Source organism: Acinonyx jubatus, chromosome A1, assembly GCF_027475565.1.
Source record: "Acinonyx jubatus isolate Ajub_Pintada_27869175 chromosome A1, VMU_Ajub_asm_v1.0, whole genome shotgun sequence".
Lineage (NCBI taxonomy): Eukaryota > Metazoa > Chordata > Mammalia > Carnivora > Felidae > Acinonyx > Acinonyx jubatus.
Window position 1 is genome coordinate 86,238,449 of NC_069380.1, and position 13,229 is coordinate 86,251,677.

Here is a 13,229-nt window from a genome sequence, read left to right on the forward strand (position 1 = left end):
TACTGGATTGTGCAGATCAAATTAGGAATAGTAGTTTGTGAATTGATTTTTCCCCAATTCTATGCCTCTCCCTAAATTTCCCTAAAACACAAGTGTCATATCTTTCTATTCTTTTGTGGTGAAATCCACAAATCCAAATCCAGTATTTACCTTTACAGCACTGAGAAGTAGAATTCTTCCCAGGTGCATGATCCTGTAACAAGCCAAACCTTAGGAGAACATCATTACTTCTCAGGTACAAATCATTCTATCATTACGCCCCCCACACACACACACATACACACCTTAGCCACCATGCATCCACATCATTGTAAAAAGCTAAGGGACTGGGGCACCTGGGTGGCTCAGTTTCTTAAGCCGCCCTTTGTTTCAGCTCAGGTCATGATCTCACAGTGTGTGAGTTCAAGTCCCACATTGGGAGTTCAAACTGCACTGGCAGTGCAAAGCCTGCTTGTGATCCTTTCTCTCCCTCTCTTTCTGCCTTTCTCTCACTCAAAAATAAATAAGCAAAAATTAAAAAAAAAAAAGCTAAGGGACTTACTCCAATATCTGAAGCTTGCAGCTGGGGTGCAAGAGGCCCTCACAGAGTAGCTTCACCCCTGTGTCTCCAAGAGCATTGCCCCTTAGGTAAAGGTGTGTGAGTTTCTGGTTAGTGCTGAGCACTGAAGACAGAGCTGGACAGCAACCTGATGTAAGTCCAGAATTCATCAACCTGGAGAAGGAACAAGGAAAAGAGTCATCAGTGTTCAGACTTCCTTGAACATTGCACAGCTATCTCACCAGAGGAATCTCTTCTTATCTAAAAAGCTACATCCTTCAACTTCAAGATGAGGAGCCAGCATCTTGGATACAATCTGAGGAGCACATGACTCCTTGTCTCTGGCCACATAAAAGAGACAAATAATAGTCTCAGCAGATGCTTGGCTGGGATCAGTAGAAGAGACAGAGCAAAAGCAAATTAATCCAGATTCCTTCCACATCCTTCTTCCTTCTTATGCATATTCCCTCTGCCATGCATGCTCCCTACCATCACATCTTCAAGAAATACATCCCAGGTTGTCTGTCACTGATAATTCCTACCACATTGCACAGACTTGCCTTATTTGACTCTCACATTAACTGAGCAAGTTAGCAGTGCCGCAGTAACTATTATGTATCTGTTACAGATCAGAAATCTTAGGTTTATCAAAGCATATGTTTCTCTTAGGGTAAAAGAGCAAGCGTTCAGTGGATGGGGGACCTAGACTTAAGCCTTCTAGTGCCATCTCACCTCTGTTGCCCCTTCTGTCCATATTCTTGTTGCTTCTGCCTTGGAAGGAGTCTCTCAGAGAATAAAGCTCTAAATTTGCATTACACTCAGTGGGATTAAGATTTTTGGTGTACTACACTTGGGTCAAGTTGAACATATTCTATCACCAACAGAAGCATGAGGGCTTTGAAGTAGAGAGCTACATAACTCCAGCATAGAAGCTCAGAGGGTGGTATACAGTATACAGAAAGCCACATATGCTAGGGCCTCAACAAAACCTTGACTTAAGAACATCTCATGCAATCATATTCTTTCCTTCCACAATCCTTAACAATGACATGCCTTTAAGCTCCAAGATGTCTTAGAATCAGGAAAAATAGAAACATATAAAGTAGCATGAGCAGGTGATCAAAAGAAAACAGAAGTACTTGTTTTCCCAGTCAAGGATGAATCATAATTTAAAAATAGAATAAGCAAGACAAAGAAGGGAATGAAGCCCAAAATGGAGGAGTAAAAACAAAACAAAACAAAACAAAACAAACAAACAAACAAAAGGCAAGTTCTGAGGGGCTTCTAGTGAGTTAAGAATGGCCAGTTAAGAACAATTTTATCAGATGGGCTCTATTTAACATGTACAAGGGATTTGCAGGATTATTGGCTGTTCTGAACTGAATGTTTGTGTCATCTCAGAATCATATGTTGAAATCTTAATCCTCAATGTGATAGTATTAGAAAGTATGGCCTTTAAGGGGTAAATAGGCTTGAGGGTATCGTCTTCATGATGGGATTAGCACCTTTGTAAAACAGACCCCAGAGAGTTCCCATGCCTCTACTGCCATGTGAGGACACACCAGGAAGGTGGCTGTCTGAAAGCCAGGAAGAGAGCTCTTACCAGAAATCAGATGATCTACAAGCACCTTGATCTTGGGCTTCCAGGATCCAGAACTTTGAACATAAATGTTTGTTGTTTGAGTCACCCAGAAAATGGTATTTTTGTTACAGTAGCCTGAACAGACTAAGACACTGGAAAAGATGAACAACATTCCAGAAGACTGAAGATAGTCATCCAAAAAGAAAGGAAAGACCATTTGAAAGTTACAAAATGGCAAGCTTTGCCATCTTCCCCAGAAAAGGATTAGAAAAGATATGAAACAGATGTTTGAGGAGCAGTGCACCATGAAGTGACAACAGTTACAAGCACAGGATGATTTTGTTGAGAATGAGTCACATATGAATTGTCAAAACATTGATAATATTGGTAACATTGAGACTGAGTGATGGGTACGTGGAGTGCATAATAAAATGTTTAGTCAATTGAACACCCAATTCTACCAACCAATCCACTTGATTCAACAGATGTAACCAACTTTGTATGTACATCTTGGTATCAAGAAATCTATTCAACTAAGTTCTACATTCACTGGGCACAGATATTTTGCCATGTACTATATGGTTAAATTATTGGTTTTTTTTAATTTTTTTAAAAAACATTTATTTTTCACAGAAAGAGAGAGAGACAAAGTGTAAGTGGGGGAAGTGCAGAGAGAGATGGAGACACAGAATCCAAAGCAAGCTCCAGGCTCTGGGCTGTCAGCACAGAGCCTGATTCAGGGCTCAAACCCACAAATTATGAGATCATGGCCTGAGCCGAAGTCTGACACTCAACCAACTGAACCACCCAGGTGCTCCTGTCTTTTTTTTTTTTTATTTACTAATGATATGCCTTAGGTTATAAATATGTGTTCCAAAAAATATTGAAGTAAATTTAACATTTATTGAGGGTTTACTATATGTTTTGCCAAGACAATGACTTTAAACAGGATTATCACATTGAATTACTACACAACCAAGATGCAGGTATTGTTTTTATCCTTATTTTTAAATGGAAAAGCTGAGTAACAGGGAAATTACTTGAAGAATAAGAAGAAGCTTCTTAGATGGACTATGAGGGTGGGAGGGTATTTTGCATACAGGCAAAAGGAAGGCAGTAAGCAAGAGGAGGAAGGGTGAAAGAGGCCAGGTTCCTAAAACTAAAAACGAATTCAATATGACTCAAAATGGAGTGAACGGTGTGTTAGGTGAAAGGGCAGAAACAGTGATCTAGAGCTGGTCACAGATAGTTTCGTGTACCATGCAAAGAAACACAAACTTTGGAGGTTTTTGCTTTTGTTTTTGTTTTAAATAAATGACTCAATATTATCAAATCTGTATTTTAGAAAACTCCTCTGGTGTTTGTCAAAAGAAAAAAGAAGGTAGAAGGAACTGAAAGTAAAGAAAATCGAGGATTTTCCTCTGTTTATTGGCTGATCAGCCTCTGGAAAGTGCCACTGTTCAACAAGGCAGTAAAGAAAGGACAGGCAGGCGACAAAGGGATGAGGGTGGGGAGTAAGTAATAAAAATTAAAGAATTTTGCAAATGCTTACCTTGTGGCAGTTGTGTAATATTGGGGGTAGGGGGTGCAAAATGCAACCAGAGATAAAGTTCTAAAGTTCAAGATATTTGGCTATGCCTAACAAAATATAAAATGCCTACAAGTGTTCCCTCATTAATTACATGTATAGGTATCCATCGCAAGAGAAATATCTACACATACATAAAGTTATATAAACAAGTATTTTTTTCAGGGACGCCTGGGTGGCTAAGTCAGTGAAGCATCTGACTTTGGCTCAGGTCGTGTCTCACAGTTTGTGTGTTTGGGCCCCGTGGGGGCCTCTATGCTGACAGCTCAGAGCTTGGAGCCTGCTTCCGATTATGTGTCTCCCTCTCTCTCTGCCCTTCCCCTGCTCATGCTCTGTCTCTCTCTCTCTCAAAAATAAATTGAAAACATATTTTAAAAAATTTTAAAAAACAAATACGTTTTTCATAGTTACTTGTAATAGTAAAAAGGGAAAAATTCATCCAAAGGTTCACTATTCAATAAGAACTTAAATAAATCACTATAATGAATATTATGTAATATTATGCCCAAATCTGTATATACCAGCATGGCAATAAATCCCTGATAAATTTAAGAAGAAATAATAAGAAAGCATTCATATTATGATTCTGGTTTTGACAGATAGTATTATGGGTTGAATTATGTTCCCCAAAACATTATATGCTGGAGTCTGAATCCCCAGTACCTCAGAATGTGACCTTATTTTAAAATAAGGTCATTAAAGATGCAATTGGTTAAGAAGAAGTCAAGAAAGTGAGCCCTATTTCAACCTGACTGGTACCTTCTATATCTATAACAGGGAAATTTGGATACAAAGACACACACCAACACAGAGACAATACCATGTAGAGATGAAAGCTAAGAGGTGATGCATTTGTAAGCCCAGGATGTGGAACATTGCCAGCAAACCAGCAGAAACTGAAAAAGATGTATGAAATTGATTCTTCATCACAGCCCTAGGAGGAACAAACTCTGCCAACATTGGGATCTTGGACTAGTAGCCTATACTGCTGGAAGACAATAGATTGTGGTTGGAACATTCACACCAACTACAGCAGAATACACATTCTTTTCACATGTACACAGAGCATTTTCTAAAATAGATCATATGTTAGGCCACAAAACAAGTCTTAGCAAATTCAAAAAGACTGAAATAATGCCAAGTATCTTTTCTGACCACAATGGTATGAAAGTACAAATCAATAACAGGAGAACAACTGAAAATCCAAGAATACAAGGAAATCAAATAACACTCTCCTGAACAGCCAACAGGTTTAAAAAATTTGCTGGAGAAATTTAAAAAAAAAAAGAAGAAAGAAAAACAAAACAAGAAAAACAAAAATGGAAACACAACATACCAAAACTTACAAAATATGGCAAAATCTGTTCTATTCCAAAAGTTTTTAGCTATAAATGAATATATCAAGAAAATTGAGTGATCCTAAAAAAATCTAACTTCACATATCAAGGAACTAGAATAAGAACAAACTGAATCCAAAGTTACCAAGAGGTGGGGCACCTGGGTGGCTCAGTTGGTTAGGCGACAGACTTCGGCTCAGGTCATGATCTCACAGTTTGTGAGTTCAAGCCCCACATTGGGCTCTGTGCTGACAGCTCAGAGTCTGGAGTCTGCTTCAGATTCTGTGTGCCTTCCCCTCTCTCCACCCCTCCTCTGCTCATGCTCTGTGTCTCAATAATAAATAAATGTTAAAAAAAAATTTAAAAAATTAAACTTCAAAGTTACCAAGAGGAATAAAGTAAAAAGATTAAAGAGAAATAAAAAAAAATAGAAAACAGGAAAACAATAAAAAAAAGATGAACAAAACCAGAGTTGGTTCTTTGAAAAGATAAACAAAATTGATAAACCTTTAGCTAGACAAACCAAGAAAAAAATGAGAGAACCCAAATCAACAGCATTATAATTGAGAGAGGAGACATTACAACTGACACCACAGAAATATAAAGGAGCATTAGAGGTTACTATGAAAAACTATACCCAATAAACTGGACAACTCAGAAGAAATGGAAAAATTCTTGAAACATCCAACTTACCAAAACTGAACCATGAAGAAATAGAAAATCTAAACAGATCAGCTACTACTAAGGAGATTGAAATAGTAATCAAAAAACTCCCAACAAAAAAAGTCTTAGGACCAGATAGGTGCATTGATGAATTTTGTCATCATTTAAAGAATTAGCAGCAATCCTTCTCAAACTTTCCCAATCAGAGAAACTCATTTTTGACGCTAGTATTACCCTGATACCAAACTACATAGGATACTACAAGAAAACCACAACCCAATATTCTTCATGAATTTAGATGCAAAAATTCTCAACAAAATAATAGTAAACTGAATTCAGCAGCACATGTAAAGTATTATTCACCAAGTCAAGTGGAATTTATCCCTGGGATGACAGGATGGTTTCACATATGCAAATCAATAAATGTGATGAATTAGAGCAATAAAATGAGAGAGAATTTGATTTTCTCAATAGAAGAAAAAACATTTAACAAAATTCAACATCCATTCAAGATTAAAAAACTTTTGCCAAATTAGGCATATAAGAAATGTATCACAACATAATAAAGGCTATATATAACAAGCCCATAGCTAACATCATAGTCAATGGTGAAAAATTGAAACCCTTTCCACTGTGATCAGGGACAAGAAAAGAGTGCCCACTCTTTGCATTCTTATTCACCTAATACTCAAAATCCTAGTCAGAACAAGCAGGCAACAAAAATAAATAGAAGGCATCAGAATTAGAAAGGAAAAGATAGATTTTACTCTATTTACATATGATGTGATTTTATATATATATATATATATATATATATATATACACACACATATATATAAAACAAAAGATTCAACCAAAAAAAAAAAATTAGACCTAATCAAAGTTGCAGGGTAGAAAATTTACATACAGAAAAAATAACCCAGAGGACCGGGAGATGGCGGTGTAGGAGGATGCTGGGCTCACCACATCCTGCTGATCACTGAGATTCCACCCACATCTGCCGAATTTACCCAGAAAATCACCAGAAGACTAGCAGAACAGACTCTCTGGAGCCAAGCTTAGATGGGAGGCCCACGGAAGAGGGGCCCCTCCGGAAGCAGACCACCAAAGTCAAAGGGAGCTGAGGCTGCCCCTCCCACCACTGTGCCCCTTGCAGATCCACCCCAGATAATAGGCCAGATCCCAGCTAAGCAGCACCACAAGACTGGCAGTGTGCAAGTAGCCCAGACAGAAGCCTCCACCCCACAGTGAGTCCTGCCCCTGGGAGAGGGGAAGATAAGGTACACACCAGTCTGACAGTGACCCTAGTGGTGAGCTGGGAGCAGACATCAGGTCTGACTATGGCCCCGCCAACCAACCAACACAAGTTACTCCAGACAGCATGGGGGAAGAGCCCTGCAGTTCCCCGCCACTCCAGGGACTATGCAAAATGACAAAACAGAAGACTACTCCTCAAAAGAAATTCCAGGAACTAGCAACAGCTAACGAACTGATCAAAAACGATTTAAGCAATGTAACAGAAAATGAATTTAAAATAATAGTCATAAAATTAATCGCTGGGCTTGAAAAATGTATAGAGGACAGCAGAGAATCCATTACTACAGAGATCAAGAGACTAAGAAACAGTCAGGAGGAGCTAAAAAATGCTATAAATGAGCTGCAAAATAAAACAGAGGCGAGCACAGCTCGGATTGAAGAGGTAGAGGAAAGAATAGGTGAATTAGAAGATAAAACTATGGAAAAAGAAGAAGCTGAGAAAAAAAGAGATAAAAAAATCCAGGAGTATGAGGGGAAACTTAGAGAACTAAGTGACATAATTAAAAGAAATAATATATGCATAATTGGGATTCCAGAGGAGGAAAAGAGATGGAAAGGTGTTGATGGTGTACTCGAAGAAATCATAGCTGAGAACTTCCCTGATCTGGGGAAGGAAAAAGGCATTGAAATCCAAGAGGCACAGAAAACTCCCTTCAGACATAACTTGAATCGATCTTCTGCATGACATATCATAGTGAAACTGGCAAAATACAAGGATAAAGAGAGAATTCTGAAAGCAGCTAGGGATAAACATGCTCTAACATATAAAGGGAGACTGATAACACTCGTGACGGATCTGTCTACTGAAACGTGGCAGGCCAGAAAGGAATGGCAGGAAATCTTCAATGTGATGAACAGAAAAATATATGCAGCCAAGAACCCTTTATCCAGCAAGGCTGTCATTCAGAATAGAAGGATAGATAAAGGTCTTCCCAAACAAACAAAAACTGAAGGAATTCCTCACCACTAAACCAGCCTTACAAGAGATCCTAAGGGGGATCCTGTGAGACAAAGTACCAGAGACATCACTGCAAGCATGAAACCTGCAGACATCACAATGACTCTACACCCATATCTTTCTATAATAACACTGAATGTAAATGGACTAAATGTGCAAACCAAAAGACATAGGGTATCAGAATAGATAAAAAAAAAAACAAACAAGACCCATCTATTTGCTGTCTACAAGAGACTCATTTTAGACCTGAGGACACCTTCAGATTCAAAGTGTGGGGATGGAGAACTATCTATCATGCTACTAAAAGTCAAAAGAAAGCTGGAGTGGCTATACTTATATCAGACAAACTAGACTTTAAATTAAAGGCTGTAACAAGAGATGAAGAAGGGCATTATAGAATAATCACAGGGTCTATCCATCAGGAAGAGCTAACAATTATAAATGTCTATGCGCCGAATACAGGAGCCCCCAAATATATAAAACAATTATTCATAAATATAAGCAACCTTATTGATAAGAATGTGGTCATTGAAGGCTATTTTGCTACTTCAATTACAACATTGAATAGACCATCTAGACAGAGGATCAATTAAGAAACAAGGGCCCTGAATGATACACTGGATCAGAAGGGCATGTTAGATATATTTAGAACTCTGCATCCCAAAGCAACAGAATATACTTTCTTCTCGAGTGCACATGGAACATTCTCCAAGATAGATCACATACTGGGTCACAAAACAGCCCTTCATAAGCATACAAGAATTGAGATCATACCATGCATACTTTCAGACCACAATGCTATGAAGCTTGAAATCAACCACAGGAAAAAGTCTGGAAAACATCCAAAAGCATGGAGGTTAAAGAACACCCTACAAAAGAATGAGGGCGTCAACCAGGCAATTAGAGAAGAAGTTAAGAAATATATGCAAACAAATGAAAATGAAAATACAACAATCCAAACGCTTTGGGATGCAGCGAAGGCAGTCCTGAGAGGAAACTACATTGCAATCCAGGCCTGTCTCCAGAAACAAGAAAAATCCCAAATACAAAATCTAACAGCATACCTAAAGGAAATAGAAGCAGAACAGCAAAGACACCCAAACCCAGCAGAAGAAGAGAAATAATAAATATTAGACCAGAAACAATGTAGAATAAAAAAAAAAAAAACAACTGTAGAGCAGATCAATGAAACCAAGAGTTGGTTTTTTGAAAAAATAAACAAAATTGATAAACTTCTAGCCAGGCTTCTCAGAAAGAAAAGGGAGATGACCCAAATAGATAAAATCATGAATGAAAATGGAATTATTACAACCAATCCCTCAGAAATACAAGCAATTATCAGAGAATACTATGAAAAATTATATGCCAACAAACTGGACAACCTGGAAGAAATGGACAAATTCCTAAACACCCACACACTTCCAAAACTCAAACAGGAAGAAATAGAAACTTGAACAGACCCATAACCAGCAAAGAAATGTAATCAGTTATCAAATATTTCCCAACAAATAAGAGTCCAGGGCCAGATGGCTTCCCAGGGGAGTTCTACCAGACATTTATAGCAGAGATAATACCTACACTTCTCAAGCTATTCCAAAAAATAGAAAGGGAAGGAAAGCTTCCAGACTCATTCGATGAAGCCAGCATTACTTTGATTCCTAAACCAGACAGAGACCCAGTAACAAAAGAGAACTACAGGCCAATATCCCTGATGAAGATGGATGCAAAAATTCTCAATAAGATACTAGCAAATCGAATTCAACAGCATATAAAAAGAATTATACACCATGATCAAGTGGGATTCATTCCTGGGATGCAGGGCTGCCTTAACATTTGCAAATGAATCATTGTGATACATCACATTAATAACAGAAAAGATAAGAACCATATGATCCTGTCAATCAATGCAGAAAAAGCATTTGACAAAATTCAGCATCCTTTCTTAGTAAAAACTCTCGAGAAAGTTGGGATAAAAGGAAAATACTTAAACATCATAAAAGCCATTTATGAAAAGCCCACAGCTAATATGATCCTCCATGGGGAAAAACTGAGAGGTTTCTCCCTGAGATCAGGAACACGACAGAGGTGTTCACTCTCCCCGCTGTTGCTTAACATAGTGTTGGAAGTTCTAGAATAAGTAGTCAGACAACAGAATTAAATCAAAGGCATCAAAATCAACAAAGATGAAGTCAAGCTTTCACTTTTTTGCAGATGACATGATAGTATACATGGAAAACCTGATAGACTCCACGAAAAGTCTGCTAGAACTGATACATGAATTCAGCAAAGTCGCAGGATACAAAATCAATATACATAAATCAGTTGCATTCTTATACACTAATAATGAAGCAACAGAAAGACAAATAAAGAAACTGATCCCATTCACAATTGCACCAAGAAGCATAAAATACCTAGGAATAAACCTAACCAAAGATGTAAAAGATCTGTATGCTGAAAACTATAGGAAGCTTAGGAAGGAAATTGAAGAAGATACAAAGAAAAGGAAAAACATTCCATGCTCATGGATTGGAAGAATAAATATTGTCAAGATGTCAATACTACCCAAAGCTATCTACACATTCAATGCAATCGCAATCAAAATTGCACCAGCATTCTTCTAAAAGCTAGAACAAGCAATCCTAAAATTCATATGGAACCACAAAAGGCCCCGAATAGCCAAAGTAATTTTGAAGAAGACCAAAGCAGGAGGCATCACAATCCCAGACTTTAGCCTCTACTACAAAGCTGTCATCATCAAGACAGCATGGTATTGGCACAAAAACAGACACATAGACCAATGGAATAGAATAGAAACCCCAGAACTAGGCCCACACAAGTATGGCCAACTAATCTTTGACAAAGCAGGAAAGAATATACAATGGAAAAAAGACAGTCTATTTAACAAATGGTGCTGGGAGAAGTGGACAGCAACATGCAGAAGAATGAAACTAGACCACTTTCTTACACCATTCACACAAACAAACTCAAAATGGACGAAGGACCTGAATGTGACACAGGAAACCATCAAAACCCTAGAGGAAAAAGCAGGAAAAAACCTCTCTGACCTCAGCTGCAGCAATTTCTTACTTGACACATCTCCAAAGGCAAGGGAATTAAAAGTAAAAATGAACTATTGGGACCTCATCAAGATAAAACCTTCTGCACTGCAAAGGAAACAACCAACAAACTAAAAAGTGGAATGGGAAAAGATGTTTGCAAATGACATATCAGACAAAGTGTTAGAATCCAAAATCTGTAAAGAGCTCACCAAACTCCACACCTGAAAAACAAATAATCCAGTGAAGAAATGGGCAGAAGACATGAATAGGCATTTCTCTAAAGAAGACATCCGGATGGCCAACAGGCACATGAAAAGATGCTCAACGTCACTCCTCATCAGGGTAATACAAATCAAAAGCACACTCAGATACCACTTCACACAAGTCAGAGTGGCTAAAATGAACAAATCAGGAGACTATAGATGCTGGCGAGGATGTGGAGAAAGGGGAACCCTCTTGCACTGTTGGTGAGAATGCAAACTGGTGCAGCCAGTCTGGAAATCAGTGTTGAGTTTCCTCAAAAAATTAAAAATAGGTCTACCCTATGACCCAGCAGTAGCACTGATAGGAATTTACCCAAGCGATACAGAAGTACTGATGCATAGGGGCACTTGTACCCCAATGTTTATAGCAGCACTCTCAACAATAGCTAAATTATGGAAAAAGCCTAAATGTCCATCAACTGACGAATGGATAAAGAAATTGTGATATATATACACAATGGAATACTACATGGCAATGAGATAGAATGAAGTATGGCCTTTTGTAACAACATGGGTGGAACTGGAGAGTGTTATGATAAGTGATATGAGTCATACAGAGAAGGACAGATTCCATGTTTTCACTCCTATGTGGATCCTGAGAAATTTAACAGAAGACCATGGGGGAGGGGAAGGAAAAAAATGGTTAGAGAGGAAGGGAGCCAAAACATAAGAGACTTTTAAAACCTGAGAACAAACTGAAGGTTTATGGGGAGTGGGAGGGAGGGGTGGGTGGGTGATGGGTATTGAGGAGGGCACCTTTTGGGATGAGCACTGGGTGTTGTATGGAAACCAATTTGACAGTAAATTTCATAATAAAAAAAAAAGAAACTAAAAACAAAACAAAAGCCAAACAACAATAAAACAATAGAGCAGATCAATGAAATCAGGAGCTGTTTCTTTGAAAACATTATTAAAACTGATAAACCTATAGCCATACCTACCTAAAAAAAAGAAAAGAAAGAGAAAATACCCCAATAAATAAAATCACAAATGCAAGAGGAGAAATAGCAACAATACCACTGGAATAGAAACAATCATAAGAGAATATTATGAAAAACTATATGCCAACAAATTGGACAACCTGGAAGAAATGTTTAAATTCCTACAAAAATATAAATTACCAAAGTTGAAACAAGAAGAAATAGAAAACTTGAACAGACCCATAAGCAGCAAAGAAAATCTACCAGTTGCCAAAAATCCCCCAACAAACGAAAGTCCTGAGTCAAGTGGCATCACAGAGGAATTCTACCAAACACTTAAAGAGTTGATACCTATTCTTGACAAACTATTCCAAAAAATAGAAAAGGAAGACGTAACTCATTCTATAAGGCCAGCATTACCCTGATACCAACATCAGACAAAGACTCACTAAAAAAGGCAATTATAGGTCAATATCCCTGATGAACATGGATGCAAAAATTCTCAGTCAAATACTAGCAAACAGTATATAACAGTATATTTAAAAAAATCATTTCAGGGAGTAGTTAAGTAGGGAGACTGTGATTCTCTTCCCTCAAACACAGCTATATTGAGGTCTGATTACTTAGAACACCCAGGAAATCAATCTGCAAAGGGGCAGAAGGATCTCTACAGTTGGTGGGAGACAGCATGCAGGTGCAAGGATGTGATTTAGGGGAGAGAAAAATGGCAGTGCCACAGAGAGGATGGAAACTTTTCCATGGAGAGATGAAAGAAGAAAAAGAGAAAGGGGTGGAGAAAGTGCAGTATCGAGTTAGCACAAGAGGAAAACTTCTCTGGACCACAGACTGGGGATCAAAAAGTATTGAGTTCTCCAGTTCTTTTGTGAAAATAGCATTTGGAGCTCAAATCCTGAGGTTTTGGAAGTCCATGACTTTTTCTGGAATGGAGCTGAGGCTCGTGCTCCTGGGGTGGAAGAAGCTGGCCCCAGAGTGCATAGTATGGT

General features: G+C 38.2%; 1 protein-coding gene across 1 annotated transcript in view; it reads right to left on the reverse strand.

The window, feature by feature from the left end:
- Window positions 1-13,229, reverse strand: part of NLRP3 (NLR family pyrin domain containing 3) — a 51,638-nt gene that overhangs the window by 5,103 nt on the left and 33,306 nt on the right. Inside the window, exon 8 of the mRNA XM_015062912.3 lies at window positions 542-712. Within this exon, the coding sequence (XP_014918398.1) occupies window positions 542-712 (171 nt within the window). The remainder of the gene's footprint in view (window positions 1-541; window positions 713-13,229) is intronic.